Below are 18,666 nucleotides of genomic sequence, written 5' to 3'. Positions count from 1 at the left end.
GAGAGAGAAGGACGAGCTCTAGGAGAGGGAGAGGGGAGCTAGGCAAGAGAGACTTGGAAATAGGCTTGATTGATTTTTCCTTTAACTTAAACCCTTATTTATATTTTTTTCATAACATATTTAGGGAAACTCCTCAATCAATTAGGCTCCCTAATTACATCAATCAAGGAAATATTAAAAAAATCAAAGAAAAGAATCTAGGAAACTTCTAAACCAATTACAATCTTTATCTCTAAATATTCTTTTACTTGAAGAGGTCTATATGGAGCAACTACTAGACCATGTTGCTCAAAGAGAGGAGAGTAAGGTTTTTAGATTCAAAAAATTATTTACAGTCTCAAAGAAAGCCCAAGACTAGTTTGAGAAATTGAGTAAGGTGGTTATGCAATTGGGTGTTTGTATGCAGACAACTGCTATTATTACTTGGTTAGTGTTAAGTGGATGACATTATTTTGCTTGATAGTGATGCGCAAGGTATAGTCAAGGTGAAATATTATTTAGAAATGTATTTTCAAACAAAAGATTTGGGATTGGATACACTTTCTTGGTATTGAAGTGGTTTGGAATAAGATTGGGATATTGAAGTCATAGAGAAAGTATGTCACTGATCTTTTGCGGGATACTGGTTTGTTGGGAATGAAATCTATAGAAACCCTAATGGATAATGGTATTGACTGTCTAGATAGTCCATTATTGCAAGATAAAGCTCAGTATCCTAAGTTAGTAGGTAAGTAGTTAGATGCCAATGTGATTAGGCCTAATATATCCTTTGTAGTTAGTGTGGTAAGCCAATTTTTGGAGTCTCCTAGAGTTGTTCAACTTGATGTTGTTTATAGAACATTGTGATATTTGAGACAATCGCTAAGAAATGGGTTATTGTTTAAGCCACATGGTAATCTTGAGTCTAAGTTTTTCTTGTGTTAATTATGTCAATTCTAAAGTAGACAAATGATATATTAGTGGTTTTTATAGTTTTGTTAGAATAAATTTTAGTAACATGAAAGAGCAAAATGTAGACTGTGGTTGGTCGATCTAGTGTCAAAATAGAACATAAACCGATGGCTCATACAAATTGTGAGCTTATGCGGGTAAGTTCTTTACTTGAAGAATTTAGTTTTCCTACATCAGTGCCAATGCAAATGGGTTGTGACAATCAAGCCGCAAACTTTATTAATCACTGTTTATCAATGTCTTCTAGTTCTACTTCTACAACAATTGTCACTTGAATAAATTTCTTCAATGTTTTCAGTTATCCCCTTTCTTTTCCACCTTAAAGTGGAGTGAATTTTTGTGTGGGAAAGCTTCTTATTTTTTTTTTTTCCAAATTGCTCTAGTTTTTTTTTTAATAATTTTCTATACTATTTAATCAATTTTATTGATCATTTGAGTGAGTCAAAGGTGATTTTACAATAGGAATGCTACTAACCACAAGAACAGGACTATGTTATTGTATTATAAAACATTACAAAGCATCATTTGGGAACAATTGCACAATTTATATATTTTTATTTTCTTTTTCTATATAAATGTTAATGGATAATTGAGAAATCTATTTTTATGAGATGCATACCATGAATCTTGCGTAATTGTGAGTCCTCAATCAGAAAGAATACATGCTATATTATTTTTCTTCTAGATGATTTTAGTTATATTGTATGCTTTTTGTCATTGTATTAATGTGATATTTGTATTTATGCAATAACCAAAATAATCAATACAATTACAACTTTTATGAGATAGTGCTTGCATACTACCAAACAATTCTCATTTATGAGATAGTCTTTCCTATTCCCATTAGAATTAAGTTATCAAACATTGGAAGTGTCTTCTTTTTTTTTTTATTGTGAAATGCTCTTTTTTTTTTAATCTGGCAAAACCAAGAGACAAATGGAGGGAAAAGTAGAGTCCTTTCACCAGAGTCAGCTTTAGGAAGTTCTGAAGTCCATTCAGAAAGGATTAAAAGATTTGTCCCCACAATCTATGGGGGCTCTTGATTTAATCAATGGGAAAAAAGACCCAATGTGCATACTTTCTTCAAAGAAAATATACAAACACTTTGTATAAACAGAAGCAATATCGTCAACCACATAGTAAACATGAAAACTGGTCCAGAAACTGGCATTTCATTGCACAATCTCACCTCTGCTAATATGTCTGTACCAACCTCATAGTACATCTCACATACATATTAAATACTCCAGCAAAAAGTATTTAGAAGACGTCCGCCATCTTGCTTGCAAGAACCCGATCACGTCTTTCGATGAATCCAAAGGGGAACCAACCAGCCTTACCTTTGCATTCGCCTTCTGCCCAGCCATTGTTGGATACCTAGTGTAAAAAAATGAAATGGTGATATAACAATACCTATGATAGTTTGCCTAGTTGATGAACCGCAAGCAACAGATTAGGTTTCAGTACCAATCGCCAAATAATTCCAACATAAAAAATGCAACAAGTACAACGACAGGTTCAAGTCCAAATACTCTTCAGATATGATAGATAACAATCCAAGAGCACAAAAGAGGAGAGGGATAAGACAGATGAATCCAGACTGTTAGCATGGTAAAAGACTTTGTTTACAACATGAGACCCATTAAAAAAAAAAAACTCTCACGTAAAACTCAACTACTGAGCTCTCAAAAGCCATATTTCCAGATGCAACCTCATAACTAAAATATTGTGATGACAAATATAATCTCTCTGTCAGTATATCCTAACATAAGAAGTTAAAATCATGTAAATTTGTTTCAGTAACCTAATTACTTGAAAAAGTTTTCATGGAAGCGCCCACCAAAAAGATACAGGAGAGAAGAGGATGGGAGGTGAACATGCCTCTAGCTGTTCTTCTCTAGAGCAGGCCAACAGGGGTTACATATATAAAGGGGACTGGACAGGCTAGACTGAAAGAGAGGGCCCACAGTCCCCATCTCCCTGAAGAAGGGAGGATGGGCGCCCATCTTCTTCAAGGAATAATTAAACAAAACACATTTATACCCCTCATTTACTAGTCTTTGTTTAAGAGTTTTGAGAGTCATAGTTAGCAATAACCCCTGTTGAAGAAGCAGATATAGAAGAGTTTTATACGACTCTTGGATTACAACTAATGTAACTCAGATTACAACCAATCAATGAATTTATTTTTTCTCATAAAATTTCAACATAGTATGAAAACAGGTCATCTAGATCTTTGGGTTGGCGATTAACTCACAAAGAATATGGGTTATTCTGTTCTCATATTGTGTAGTTACTTTTTTTTGTTCTTTTTTCTTAATTTTTTGTGAGTTAATTTTGAATAAAATTTGTTTTTCCTCATTGGCCCTTGTCATTCAATCTCAATTTTTTCCTCTTCTGTCAATTCAAAATTTATCCATGTATCAATCCTTCCCGATTTCTTTATCCATTTCCTCCTGAACTTTCTTTAAAACATGGTGGTTGTTCATCAACAAGAAAAGTGCCCACTTTTTTCCCTGGAGAGTCACCTCTACTAGTACTCTTCCACCCACACCAAGATAATAGAGTCTTAACTCTTTGATGTTGTTCTTCATAGAAGCAACATAACCACCTATATCCAGCCATTCCAGTGAAGGGACAACATCGGAGATCATCTCAGGCCTCAAGAAGCAGAGAACAAGATGAAGCCAATGAAGACAGAAGTTTATGTTCAAAAGCCAATAAAACCTATTCAAGCTTCCTAGACTTGACAAATTGAACAATGAACTGATTGTTGCAAAACATGGGGCAGTTGTTTAGAGTCTCCACCACATCCTCGATTCCTTCCACCTCTATTGAATGAATCCTCTATAGTACATCGGAGCCATTTCAAGCATTGATCAACCAAAGCAATAGAGGTCATTCATAGGAATCGGGCGTCTACATGCAAAGGCGCCATTACCTGATTCATCAGCTCTATTATACGAAACATGGCGGATCAAATCAGGGAGATTTGGGGTCGTCGAAGAATATCCCACCAGAAGATAGAGTTTCCAAAATTCCCTCTACTTGACGACATGAAACACTCCTAATTCTAGTTCAAATCCGAATCCTAATGCATCAAGGAATTGTTAGTTCTCTTTGTTCTTGTGTGCAATGTCTTCGGGGTGTACTACTTGCACATACCGGTTTTTGATAAAAATCAACCATTTTGCAAATATTTAAGAAGGCAAATAGAGACCCATGTCATCCTTGCCCTCTTCTTTGATTTTGTATGTTGAACGAGAAGAAGTTCCTCTTTTGAAGTAGAAGACACAAGGGAGTCTAGTCTTTGACTATTGATAGGTTTAATTTTTCAGTCAAATTCCAAGATCAAATTGTTGGCTTCACTAGTAGTTGTTTTTAGTGATCAATCTCCTGGTTTTATTAGGAGATTTTATTATGGTCAAATCCCTCTCTTTGATAATTACTTCTTGCTCCCATCCTTGTTGTCAAACTAGTCAATTTCTCTCTTGAGTAATGAATCATGTTTTTCCAAGTGTCGGTAGTGAAACCTCTTGTATTTCTTCAATTTACAACTTTTTTATCACCCTACAACAAAAAATTCCACAAGTTGTAGTAAAAAATTTTATGTGACCAAATAATCCAAGTAAGGAGAAGATTCGAAGATGAAAATTTTGCATTTTTGAAGAATTTTTTAGCCCAAAGTGTTGAAGAAGAAGACCCAGAATTTTTTCTTTGCAAGCTAAAGTTGGCAAAATCCAACTTGAGGAGGTGTTGAAGAAACAGATGTGGAAGAATCTTATATGACTCTCACAGAAAGAAGTCTCATAGTAAAAGAATTAATGTGGCAAAATCCTACAAGAGTCTCACAGGAAGAATTCTCATATAAGAGGTCTTTTAGTGTTACAAGTTCCCCGTAATAGTTGTTTACTTTGTTTTTTACTAGGAGTTATATTCTAGGTGTAATTGAGACATGGCTAGTTCAATTTTACTTTAATTATGTGTTATCTTTATAATAAACAGAGAACCAAAGTTACAACCAACTAATGAATTCATTTTCTCCCCTAAAATTTCAACAACCCAAAGTAATGTTTCCTTTTGATGTACTACAACAAAGATGCAGAGAGCAGATAAAGCACTCAAAGTTCAATATAAGAGGATAGTGCAAATCAAATACTATAGAAAATATGTCATCCAATACCTTTCGTACTACAACATAGTCACCAACTGATAAATTCAGCTCCACACCTGACTCAGCTTGGTATGAATGCAAGACCTGAACCATAAAAATAAAATAAAAAATCACATAATAAAATATAATGAATTCACAAAATACTATGATAATAATGTGAGAGGAGTTAAGAAAATCTAATACCTCTCCTAAGAAGTAGCCCATAGCATCGGTTGAACCATCATAAGTGGGAGAAGCAAACACACCATTAGCTTCCTCATACGATGGAGGAGGTGGAACAGATTTCTCTACAACTGGATTAGGAGGAGCTTCAATCCGCTGTCGCTCTGACATCATCTATCAAACAAAAATAAAATAAAAAAATAAATGAAAGGAAAATATAAAGAAGTATATCGAAAGTGTAGTCTATAAGTACCAACCTCGCCTTCAAGCTGATCAAGGATCTGTAGGACCCTCTGGTGATATGCACGTTCCGACTCAACCTTCAACACAGAGTACAAAAGGCATTTTTACGTTTCTCAATATTGTCACCGAGACATCACAGGAAAAGGGGAAAAGGAATAAAAACTATTTAAATGAGTTATCATCAATGGGAGATGCACATCCACACCTACCATGGAAATAAGTCTCTGGAGAGTTAAACGCTGCTGTTGAGCTTCCACTGCTGCCATGGCTGCAGCAGCTTCCTTGCCCAACATGGCCACGTTTGACTTCAACTCTTGCAGCTTTGTGTCTGCAGATTCCAGCTTGGCAGAGTTTTCAGGATTGCCTGGGGCTTCCCTTGCTTTAATTTGACGTTTGGAGACTTCAATAGCCTGATCCAAGTTATAAATGTAAAATTTAATTTCAGGTAAATAATAAGTGGCATGTTAAAGATAATTGGCTGATGATTAACCCACAGCACTGTTTATATTTATCCTCTCAGAAAAAATAATACAAAATTTCTATACATTATTTGGGGCCACACAATCGCAGTCATGCATCCTCTTATAAAATATGAAAGAAATTTTGAACAGAATGAAGGTCACCAAGGCAAGATGCATGGCATATGGACATGCAACTAGCAGAAAAACTCCAATTTGAGTGCTAAACTACCTGAGCTTCAGCTTCTTGACGCATTCTATCATAGCGTTGAGCAAGATGCCGAGCATCTTCAAGTGGTGCTCCCATCACCATTGCTCTTAATGGTTCTGCAACCTGCAAACAAGAACAACTTTTGAACACTTGAAAATTAAATACAATGAAAAAATTCTTTCAATTGCTTGAGGGTTAAACATCTGAGTCTAATACTTCCTTAATTACCTCAAAAAAAGAATAGAGATAATATATTAGAAGGGTTACTTGCCTTTTCAGAGGAATGACACTATAACAGAGGCTAAAGTATTGCCTTTTTAGAACTTTTCTAGTCTGAAAAGATCTTGAGAGGAGCAGAAATAGGTAGCCCATGTTCAAAGGTAATGGTGAGACCAAAACCCAAAAATTTGTCGGTTGACCCCCTCAGTAGCAAGGGGGGGCACCTTATGCATTGCAATCAACAAGCCACAGCATCGATCATTAGGTAGTGTAATAATAGTGCATCAAGTAGTCTTCAGTTCTTTACTAGATTTTGAACCCCTAGATATCAGCACCTTGCCACCAGGAATTAAACCTTTCAACCTTTTGTTTAGATTTTTATAAATAATGTCATGCATATGAAAACTCTTACAGTGACAACAGTATTTCACATAATATTGCGATCTGTACATAAAACACAAATTATGATGCACTTTTCTCCTCTAGATCCCCAAGTACAGTATGAGATAAAACAGAGAAAAGAAATCACAAACCATGAAAGAGAAGAACAGGAAACAAACCTGTGTCCCGAGGGCTTTCAGCAGATTCCCACGTTCTTTTTCCATTAGAGCACGGGCATGCCCATAGCTCAATGCAGCCTTAGATAATGTATTGCCACTGGTGCAAGTATTTTCAGCACCATATTTACGACTGTCCTCAGATAATTTTGTACCTGCATATTACGATCTTATTGTACATAGTGTAACCAGAAGAAAAAAAACACAAAAAGATAATCTGAAAATCAATCAGAAGACTCAGCCCACCAATTTCCACTTGCTTGGAGCCAGTTACAATAAAGCCTTCCACACCACGAACTATATCTCTTTGAAAATGCTGAAAAAGCAAAGAAATATGGGAATAAAGTAATATTTAGAAAAGGCATAGTATAATATAAAAGAGGCATATGAACTCAAGTCTATGCAAGTCAGATGCACCCATGACTTAACTTAGCCATTAGACTTTGATCTACTGGCCTTAAATTTCGTCTCTTCCCACTTTATCATTTTTTTTCATTTCACGTGTTTTCATGTTTACTTTTATTTTTTAACGATAAAATAAAAATAGTAGCACTTTTCCCATTGAATAAAATAAATGACAATCTTCACTATTAAATAGTGAAAGAGATTTGAGCAACCTTTCTTGACTGGACTTGAGAGAGAGAGACAAAAGAGAGAAGGAGAGAGAAAGTGCACAAACCTTGCCGGCACGAGTGGATATGTACAGCTTCTCAAGTTTTTGGTGCTGTTGTAGATCGGCTTCATCAGCAACTACGTTATCAGAGCCTCCATACCCAAATTGCTTGAAAACAGCCTGAAGTTGATGTAGACAATGAGAGATTATCAACATTATGATGAGACATTATCGATAATAAAAAACTGACAGTTAAACATCCTGATATACCACAAGCAGAACTTCACCACATAGAGGATATGGGTGGCCAACTGATTGGATTAAGAAGAGAATTCTATCTTTACAAGTGTTACATCATATTAAAACACACACACAGATACAACCAATAAGCTAGTTCAACTAAAAGATGCATTTAGTTTATTCAACATATTTTATCACATGAAAAGTATGCAAATACTACCACTACATTGAAACCTTTACAACAAGAGAAAATTAAGCAAATCAACCATCGATAACATAGATCCATAAAGTGAAAGCTAGAGTTGCATCCCTTGAGGAACAAGAAGTCTTCTTCCCTCTTCGGTCTTGTGACCTTGTTAGAACTTAGGCAAGACAAGCTACCGACCAAATTTCTAATTTCATGGTTTGTTTATAGACAGGATAGAGATGAGAATGACGCTCCATACCAATCATGAGACCCACTTCACCACTACAGTCTGTTAAAGGAAAAAATAGCTCACTAAAGCACTGATAACAGTAGCAGAAAGAGATGAATCACCAAGAAGGCACCATCCAACTAGAAACTAGATCAAGGCCCAAGAAGACAACGATGAGTGACAGGCGCCCCATAATCGCAGGTGGAAGATCCTGGTTTACTGGCAATAGGAAACACCGCCTCACTCATTCCGAGGAATAGTTACATAGACCCACTCAGCTTTATCAATCGAAAAAGAGCAAATTTCTCCTGATCTCGTACCAAAGTTTTGTCCCATACAACAAAACCCGTAAATTTAAGGAGCAAAGAAAGTGAAATTAAAAATTCTTATCTTGACGTCAAAACACAAAGTATAATTGAACATTCACATGTTGAAGTTCCATTTTATCAGCGGTCAATACACAATTTTACCCTAAAAAGCTGACCCAAACATGAAAACCCGAGGCATATATCACATATTATTCAACGTAGGTGCAATAAACTTTTCATAAGAACCAAATGCACCCATTTCCCCAATCATGAGAAGCCATTGGAAGATTCAGCTGAGTGGCAAAAAATCGAAAAATCGAAGAAATCAAACTCACACCCTCTCAGGTATTTCATGATTCATCGTCGAGAAATGACACCTCAGAAACAAAAAAAAACAAAAAAAGGAAGAGAAAATATGCGAATCCGTAAAATTAGAAGAAAAAAGAAAAAAGCGAGATCGAATCTAAGGAGAATATCTACCTGTTGCTGCTTAGCGACCTGTTCTCTTAATTTCGTGGCCTGCTTCCGAATGGCATCCATTCACCGAACAACGCGTACGTCAGCAGCTCCGCAGTTACCTTCGGCCAGAGATTCTTCAGAAAGCCGAGAGATCTACTGGTAGCAGGAGACAACAGAGTTCCAAGTACGAGTCGAATACATTCAAAAAAATTCGCCTGCCACCGAACGGAAAATTTCCAGGTGTCTTTTCTTTTTCTATTCATTTTTTAAAGCTGATGATTTCTTTTGTGTACCGCTGCTCCTACATTAATCTCAATTCTCAACCGTTCGCTACTGGCATCGTTCCGATAATCTTGATAATTATTGAAATATAATCTTTTAATTAAAAATGTTTCATAATATAAAGTTATAAACAATAGTATAAAATGATTTATAATAAAAAATAATTCCAAAGCTTGTTGTTAATCATAGGACAAAGAGTTCAAAGGGATAAATAAATATGGCCTAGGGGAAAATTGTAGAAAAAATACCATTTTTTTAATATTAAAATTTTCGTCTTAATTCTTCTTGATTCTTCTTACCTTTAACAAATGTTAAAATGATAGAAAAATGAGTTTCTTATTGTTACGACACCGAAACAATAGGAAAAATAAATCAAGAATCACTAAAGTTGTTCTTGATCGCTTACTTCTTTATTTTAATTTTAGTTTTTTTATTTTAAAATATATAAAATTTTAATTTATTTATAGTGTAAATAAAATACCATAAATAGTGGTACAAACGCAAGAAAATTGGTCGACGAGATTTTTTTTCAATGAGAAATTAGTCAAAAGAAAAATAATCTGGAATGTAATGCTTCAATTGACTCGTCTTCTATTTGTGGAAAAGTAGCAAAGAAGTTTGTCGGGCAATAAAAATAATTAATTTGATAATTAAGATATTGATATATTGGTTATGGTCCAAATAAAACGAGTGAATGAAAACGTTGACATTTTTTTAAAAAAAAGTGATATAATTAAAATATTGATATATAATAGTGATTGAAAAAACGGCTTCTAGACTAAAAAATCTTGAGTTTACTAGATTTTTAAACAAGATCGAATGTTCGAACACATCCTCTTAACAAAAGCCTTTCTACACCACATGCATGTTCAAATAGTTGAGTCTGATATTCTTATTGTATCAACCTAATTAAAGACCATATATGTTACATATGTAAAGCAATTTCATTGCATTGTAAATCCAATCAATTAGTTTTTTTGAACCGATAGGAAGCTAAAAATCCCTTTATAAGTCTAACTTAATGTGCCTAATGGATGTTCGTAAGCCCCAAGTCTAAGCAATAATTGTAATTTAGACTTCTGAGGTCCTTTGCTACAAATGTTCTTTGATCGATTTTAGTGAATTCGACTTTGAGGTATAAATACCTTGGGAGTAGACCTAACAACCTAATTTTAAGTCGAGAACTATTATAAATCCTTGAGTATTTGTGGTTTACTTGAGTTTGATTTAAATGTTTGCATTCTTTATGTGCTAAGTTAATTTGTGTGTTTAAATAAAAATTAGCCATTAAATTTCATAAATTTACCCCCCCTCTCTCTTTAGGTTTATCCTTGTAGGATCCAACATTTTATCGGCGTTGCTAACTACTGTGACAATATCTCGTCCCCGACAAATATTTTTAGTGTCATGGGCAAATAACAACAGCTTATATAATACCATAATGCTTTTAAAACTATATTATATTAAATACAAAATTTGTAGCATAAAACCATATAATATGCTATATAAATATAAATTATGTACAATATTATTTTTTATGTATTTTTTAAATATATATTTTTATATTATTATATTATGTTATATATGTTATAGATACTTATATTCATGGTAACATATTATTCATTGAATATAGCCTAATATGATCTTTCAGTCATATCTCTAGAGCTCTATCATCTCGTTCATGTCCTTCTCTTCTTCTTTCATCTTCTCAATTATTTTTGTCCTTCTTCCCATTCGTCTCGACAAGGTCTGTCTCTTCTTCTTTCCCCTCTTCTATTCTTTTCACCCGTATTTCTTACCTCTTCCTGTTCATCTCTTCTTTCTCTGTAACCCTGAAGATTCTTCCCTATAAAACTCGATGCCTACAATTTTCTCAAGCATCTCTTCTTCAATTGAACCCAACTCAATGATATAGCCAATCCAATAGAAATTTCTTCTTCAATCTTCTCCAACTTCAAAAAAACCTTTAAAGAGTTTTCAGGGTTGCTGTCCCAATTTTTTCAACCACCTTGTCTCTAAATCTCAGAGCAAAACTCTTGCCAGAAATGTTAAAAGAAGACGACTTTGGGATATTACAGGGACTAGTAGGCATTTATTTGAAACCAAACAATATTTTGATGAAGAGGGTATCCAAAATGCAATTTTCTGTTCGTTTTGCATCTTGTCAGTTTATATTTTATACTGGTGTTGGTTGCTGCTGCAAAGTCTTCAACACAAGGAGGGTGATAAACAATTGTTTCAATCAATTCTGAAACAATTCTTGTTGATCCTGCAAGTATTTATTCCAACATTGAGGATGATGCAGCCGTAATCTTCTCTTTCAGGAAACAAAAACTATGTATTGTGGGATCTATCAATCAATTCATAGACCATAACCAATTATTCAAAACCAACATGTAAAGATTCACCAAGAAGACTAATCCACTCAGACATATTTAAGATAATGCAGCTGAAAGAATTCCTCAAAGTTTAAACAGGATCATGATGATCACAGAAAACATGAAATAAGGACAACAGTGGGTATTATTGTGGCTTAATTTGATAGATCAGCTTTCTGTCAACTTCCAGGAAACCATAGGAGCGGATAAGTAACAACTGTTTCTGAGCGTTTTGGAGGTTTCCAATCCAATAATTGGAAAAAGACGTGCAATTGTCCACATGAATAGAAAGTGATTGAAGGGGGGTTGGCTCTTCGGCAGCTCGAAAGGGTGCACGGTTGGGTGGCTATAAACGGAGGACGCGGAGACCGGAACGCCGGAAAAGGCCAGCGGAAGCAGAAAAGGCCGGCGGAAGCAGAAAAGGAGCGAGCAATTACCATGTTGATCTCAAGATTCAAAGTATGCGTCTACGTAATGCGGATCACCTTCGAATTGCTGTTCGCCATTCTGGAAGCAGCCCAAGAGATCGCAATACGAAGGCCGAGGCTTCTCTATCCTGCCCCTTTTCTTGGGTTCCTCCCCTAGTTTTGTAATACTCTGTATCGTTCCCTTATTAGAGGAATTTCATCGAACAGATGTAAGCCTGCTCTGCTGTGCGGACTGTCGATTACGGATTGCGCGATTTTCTAAAAAGATTAGTTGAGGAGCTTGTTATAGGAGACGAATTTAAAGATGGAGTGGAATTGATTGCTGCCGCATAAAAGGCCACGGCAGGGTGTGTGATGTATAAAGAAATAGAGATAAAGGTTTTGTGCATAACAGAGAACAGGAATGCATTGAATGAAATATTTTGTACAGAAACCAGAACAGAAATATGCAGTGATTGGGAGAAGTAGGAGAAAAAAACAGAATAAAATGGTTCAATAAAAGGGGAAGGAAAGAGGATATAACCTGTTACAGTAAGAGGAATGATTAGTTGCTACAGCTCATGCCAAATGGGAGTGGGAATTATGGTTTTAAATATATTATTTATAAAATAAAATTACTATAATTTATAGGCTTGGGCCCACTTCTAGATGTTTTGTCATTAGATGTTCAGTATAGGGAATAATGGCCAGCACATCCCCCTGTAAAAGTAGATTAATTGGGTGCATTGACTTAGTGGACACATCCCTTGGGAATAAGGAGATGTATCTCTCCTAAGGAGATGTATCTCTCCTAAGGAGATGTATCTTTATGAATAGTTATTAATGTCACACCTTTTGGAAATCTATAAATTCTTCAATGGTCTTACAAGTGAGGCTAAGACTATCTACACACCCAATCTGACTGAACGGGAGCAAGCTTATCATTTGTAAATGAATTATCAAAGGTTATCTTGTACACTTCAAGTTCTACTTATATTCTTCAAGATGAAAAGTAAACTCTCTTTATTTTTCTTATTTCAATTCTATGATATATGTATGACTCTCATGATAAAAAAAATTATGGAGGATTTAATATCTATTACTATTATATTTATTTTATTATTATTATACGTCAAGTCTAACATATACAAGTGAATAATGCTTCTGCTGGTATTATAGAGATAGATTCTAATTTTCTATATTTTTTCATATTTTTTTGGATTTTTTGGCTATTTATTTATAGATGGAAATAAGTGTAGTTTAAGCTTATGGTGTTCTGGCGCTGCAGGCGGGCCTGCCAATGCTCGGGCTGCTGTTTGGGCATGCCTGTTAACAAGAGGGCTTGTGCAGTCCGGGTCTGTAATGACCCAAGACCATGAACCAAATTGGGTTTTGCTAATATAATGAACCAGAATGTGTTTTAAGAGTTGTTTTGACCCAGAATTTTATTTTTAATAGAATTTCCATGTTATTTGGAATTTATTTGGCTATTTGAGATTCAAAACTATAGGTATGAAGATTTATATATTGATATTTTGTAAATAGTTCATCTCTAATTGGTTTAGTTGTTGGATAATTATTTCTTTGCTATAATTTTTTGAAGTATTTATAATTTGTCTTATTGTATGCCTTGTTATATATTTATGTATTTTATGTGAAAATTAATTTAATTATATAATTTGCAAAATCCCCAAAGGGTAATGCGAGTTGTATAATTAGATTAGTATATTATAAATTAATTCATACCCAAAGGGCAAGTATGAATTAATTTATTTGTTTGTTTGTTTATTATGTGTGGAATGATTTGCCTAGTAACTCTCATGAATCCCCAAAGGGTAAGTGGGAGTACTAGATAACTGAGATGATTGTATAATTATGTATGTTATCCCAAATATTGAAATATTTTTTGGATGACAGGAAAATCCAGTAGTGAACATAATTTTGCTAAGTCCCTAAAGAAAATGTAATTGATGGGACTAATTATGTGAATTGGTCACAACAGGTTGACTTAATGCTACGAGCCTATAGGTTTGATAATAATATCAAAGTGGATACTCCTTCTCACATGCCTTCCTGAATAAACTATCCCGATAATCTGAAACAGTATAAGAAGGACCTTAGAAAATTCAAGGAATGGGATAATGCTAATGAAATTTCTAGGTTACATATTCTTGGGCCTCTAAGTGAGACTCTCTTAATGACTTATTTTCATGTCCCCACTACAAAAGAGATTCTCGACCATATTGAGGCTAAATATGGTAAAAAGTCATCTACTCACATCAATAATTTATGGTAAAAGTTTACTCGTGCCAAATGCGCAAAAAATGCTGATGTGAGAAAACATGTAAATGAGATGTTTACCATGGCAGATGAGTTACAATATCATAGTAGACCAATGGATGAAGAAACTAAACTGGTCACCATTATCAACTATTTACCCAAATCTCTCAAATGTATTCAAGATTTTTATTATTTGTCCAAGACAAAGTGGACTATATTTGATTTGGTTAATATGATTGACCACCAGTCTGATAGACTCAATCCAAGTATTGAGTTAGATAAACCTTCACTTAGCGCTAACGTAGTTTTGAAGCTGAAGAAGAAGAATTTTAAGAAGAAGGGAAAAAACTTTCGATTTCAAAACTTCAAGGACAAAAAGGTCAATCAACAAAGGGTTGAAGTACATGCAAATCAACATGTTTGCTTATTCTATAATAAGTCAGGACATATAAAGAAGTATCGTAGGGCTTTGAAAACCATGCAAGAATGGCAATAGGAGAACACTAGTAAGTCCTTATCTCTTGAAACTTGTACTGTTTATATCAAGCCTTTTAGTTGGTGGGCTGATTCTAGTGCAACTATTCATGTATCGAATGAGCTGCAGGGCTTCAAGGAACTAAGAAAGATTGAGGACAGAACAAACTTTATTTACATGGGAAATGATGAAAAAGCCATTGTGGAAGGCGTAGGAACTTACCAACTAAAACTTGTTGATAACAAGTTTTTTATTTAGAAGATTATCTTTATGCTCCTTCTATGAGAAGAAGTCTATTATCTGTATCTTGACTTGAAAAACTTGGATTTACATTTTACTTTGGAAGTGGAAAGTTTCTTATGTTACAAGATGATAAAGTTATTTTGAGAGGTTTTCGAAATTCTGATCTATATCAATTGCAACTTAGTAGAAATATGGTGTTCAATATTTCTATTTCTTCGGATATTTAAGAAAATGAATTGTATTTGTGGGATTTAAGACTAGGACATATATACATGGATAGAATTATAAGACTTGTGACACAAGGATTATTGAAAAATCTTTCACATAATGATTTTCCTATTTGAGAGTGTTGTATATCTGGGAAAATGACAAAGATACCATTTCCATCCAAAGGCTCAAGAAGTTCTCATGTTTGGACATTATTCATTCTGATATATGTGGACCTATGAATGCGAATACTCGTAATGGTCATTCGTATTTTATCAATTTATAGATGATTGCTCAAGATATGGAAGAGTATATTTACTGCATAGAAAAAATGAGGTTTTAGATTATTTCAAAACCTTTAAATTGGAGGTAGAAAATGTCACAGGAAGGAAGATTAAAACATTGCACACCGACAGAGGTGGAGAGTATTGTTCGAAGTTATTCTCTGAATTTTGCAAGTCAAACGGGATTATCCATATGTTTAGCAAGCCTTATACACCTGAACAAAATGGTACTGCTGAAAGGAGACATCAAACCTTACTAGAGATGGTAAGATTTATGATGACACTTGCAAATTTGTCAATATCCTTTTGGGGTGAAGCACTAGTGACAACTACCTATATCTCAAATAGAGTGCCTTCAAAGTCAGTTGAGAAAACACCTTATGAGGTATGGTCAGGCAAAACTCCTAGTCTTAACCATTTTAAAGTATGAGGATGTGTTGCTCATGTTTTAAAACTTGATCCTAAGGACAAATTGAAGGCTAAGACTTGAAGATGTTTATTCGTTGGGTACTCTGAACATTCGAAAGGATATAGGTTATATGATCCCAAAGAGAATGTGATTATTGAAAGTAGACATGTAAAATTCATTGAGGATAGATTTAATTGTAATGAAGATGTAGGTACGAAGTCTCACTTAGAAGAACATGTTGAAATGTCTTCTTCTGAATCTCCTTCTAATATAGAGAATTTCACCCAAACGGATATTCAAAGAGGAACTAGAGAAAGAAAACCTAGTAAACTCCTCTCATCTTCAGATTTTTATACCTATGTTGGAGAAACTTATGAAAGAACAAGGTTGAATGAAGCCGTTACTAATCCTGACACTTACGAGCAAACACTTCTTGATGTAGATTCCAACAAGTGGAAGTCAGCAATGGAAGAAGAGATGGACTCTATGTATAAAAATGAAGTTTGGCAACTTGTTGATCCTCCTACATCGGTTAAGCCCATTAAGTGCAAGTGGAGTTTTACAGGAAGAAAAATGTTGAAGGTAAAGTTGAAAGATTCAAAACTCGTCTTGTTGCCAACGGTTTTACTCAACAATATGGGATTTCTCTCCGGTTGCACGAATACCATCTATTCGAGCTCTCTGGCATTGGTTGCATATTATGAGTATGAGTTGTTCCAAATGGATGTTAAAACCTCTTTTCTAAATGGAAATTTGGATGAGTAGATTTATATGGAACAACCACGTGGATTTGTTAGACCTGGGACTGAAGCAAAGGTATGTAAGTTGGACAAGTCTATTTACGGTTTAAAACAAGCCTTAAGATTATGGAATATCAAGTTCAATGAAGCAATTACAGTATATGGTTTTACTCAGAATTCAGAAGATCACTGTGTTTATATCAAAATAGCGGGAGATCACATTGTTTTTCTTACTTTATACGTAGATGATATTTTATTTGCCGGGAATGATAGTCAGTTACTCCAAGGTATAAATGCATGGTTGTTTCAGACATTTGATATGAAAGTGTTAAACACCTAGCCAATACTACCCAAAAGACCAGTCTGTTAGGAGTGAAAAGTATATGTACTTAACCCTAGGACTATAACAATATACCCACCCTTACGAGTCAACGACCATGGCGACCGAAATTAACACTCACAACTATCAGGATGACCACGACGGTTGGGATTAACACACATAGCCGCCGGCTAGGATTAACACACACAGATGCCCTGCACGGGATTCGAACTCGAAACGTTGCGCCTACTCTGATACCAAATGTTAAACACCTAGCCAATACTACCCAAAAGATCGACCTGTTAGGAGCAGAAAACATAGGTACTTAACCCCAGAACCATAACAAAAAGACCTTGGTGAAGCTTCTTATATTCTTGGCATTAAAATTCTATGGGATAGAGCCTTGCGAAAATTGAGTTCGTCTCAAGAGAAGTATATCGACACTCTTCTGGATCGGTTTCACATGTCCAACTGTATACAAGGTAAAATACCTTATGATAGCACTAAAAAGATGAGTTAGGTGGATAGTCCTTCTCGCCTCAAAGATAAGTTGGACGAATCTAAGTATCTATATATTTTTGCTGTGGGGAGTTTTATGTATGCTCTTATATGTACAAGAACTGATCTTGCTTATGCTGTTGGGGTTCTTAGCCGGTTTCACTCATTGGGAAGGGGTTAAATGGGTAATGCGCTATCTAAAATGAACAAAGTCATATGCTTTGACTTATCAAGCGGACAAGTTGGAATTGATTGGTTATTCCAACTCAGATTATCAAGGATGTATTGATAACCGCAAGTTTACTTCTGGTTTTATCTTTATGTTTGGCGGAGGTACCATTTCTTGGAAAAGCAAGAAGCAAAACTGTGTCGTGCAATCAACCATTGAGGCATAATATGTGGCTATGAACTTAGTTACAAGGGAGGTTGTCTATCTTCGCAAATTCTTGCGAAGTCTTCTAGTGGTAGACTGTGTGGAGCGACCTATTCCTCTCTTTTGTGATAACGCATCTGCTATTGCTATCACGAAATATCCAAAGTATCACTCCAAGGCTAAACATATTGAAGGGAAATAACACTAGATACGAGACATATTGAGGAAGGAGAAAGTTGTTATTTATAAGATATCTTCTCCGGACAACTTAGTTGATCCACTAACCAAGTGTCTTCCCGTGACCAGTTTCACTTTCCATGTGGGAAACATGGGTTTGATTTGATTATAATTGATGAGACCAAGTGGGAGAATATTATTTTGTATGCATTGTGGTCTCAATGATTTGTTATACTATGTCATGACTTTGTAATTTATATTCCATGGAATGACCCTTTCAAAAGAATGATTTTGAAAGAATGCATATGCTTTTGTGTGATAATATGAGTACTCAGTGTATGACTTGAGATTCAGCTTCCCTATTAGGTATGCACTTGTATGTGTATACGTGAGGGTCTCAATAGGGAATGACGTTTGAGTCTCTAAATTGTCCAAGCCAATTGGACTGCATAGGCACAGTTTCCTTTATGGCTAATATTCATGCTGGTATAGAGCTTTACCCTGAGTTCCTCAGGTACTGAGTATGCTATGGACAGTGAGATGCTTTGATGTCCAGCTTTTATATTAGGTATATACTTGTATG

At 35.0% G+C, this 18,666-nt stretch overlaps 1 protein-coding gene across 1 annotated transcript; it reads right to left on the bottom strand.

Moving 5' to 3' along the window:
• Nucleotides 1–1,966: 1,966 nt before the first annotated feature.
• LOC137938696 (SH3 domain-containing protein 2-like) lies at nt 1,967–9,226 on the bottom strand. The gene is made up of 10 exons (XM_068783698.1): nt 9,033–9,226; nt 7,655–7,768; nt 7,222–7,291; nt 6,979–7,130; nt 6,221–6,322; nt 5,740–5,940; nt 5,545–5,607; nt 5,309–5,461; nt 5,135–5,209; nt 1,967–2,328 (listed from the first exon to the last, which is right to left on the bottom strand). Exons 1-10 carry the CDS (start codon nt 9,090–9,092, stop codon nt 2,212–2,214), a joined length of 1,107 nt encoding a protein of 368 aa, XP_068639799.1. The 5' UTR covers nt 9,093–9,226; the 3' UTR covers nt 1,967–2,211.
• Nucleotides 9,227–18,666: the final 9,440 nt, after the last annotated feature.

Source organism: Aristolochia californica, unplaced genomic scaffold (genome assembly GCF_029961685.1).
Source record: "Aristolochia californica isolate CCGP_79_NKW_82.1479 unplaced genomic scaffold, dmAriCali1.0.hap1 SCAF_8, whole genome shotgun sequence".
NCBI classification, from domain to species: Eukaryota; Viridiplantae; Streptophyta; class Magnoliopsida; order Piperales; family Aristolochiaceae; genus Aristolochia; species Aristolochia californica.
The sequence above is the reverse complement of the archived record's forward strand: the minus strand, read 5'-3'. Positions and strand labels throughout refer to the sequence as shown.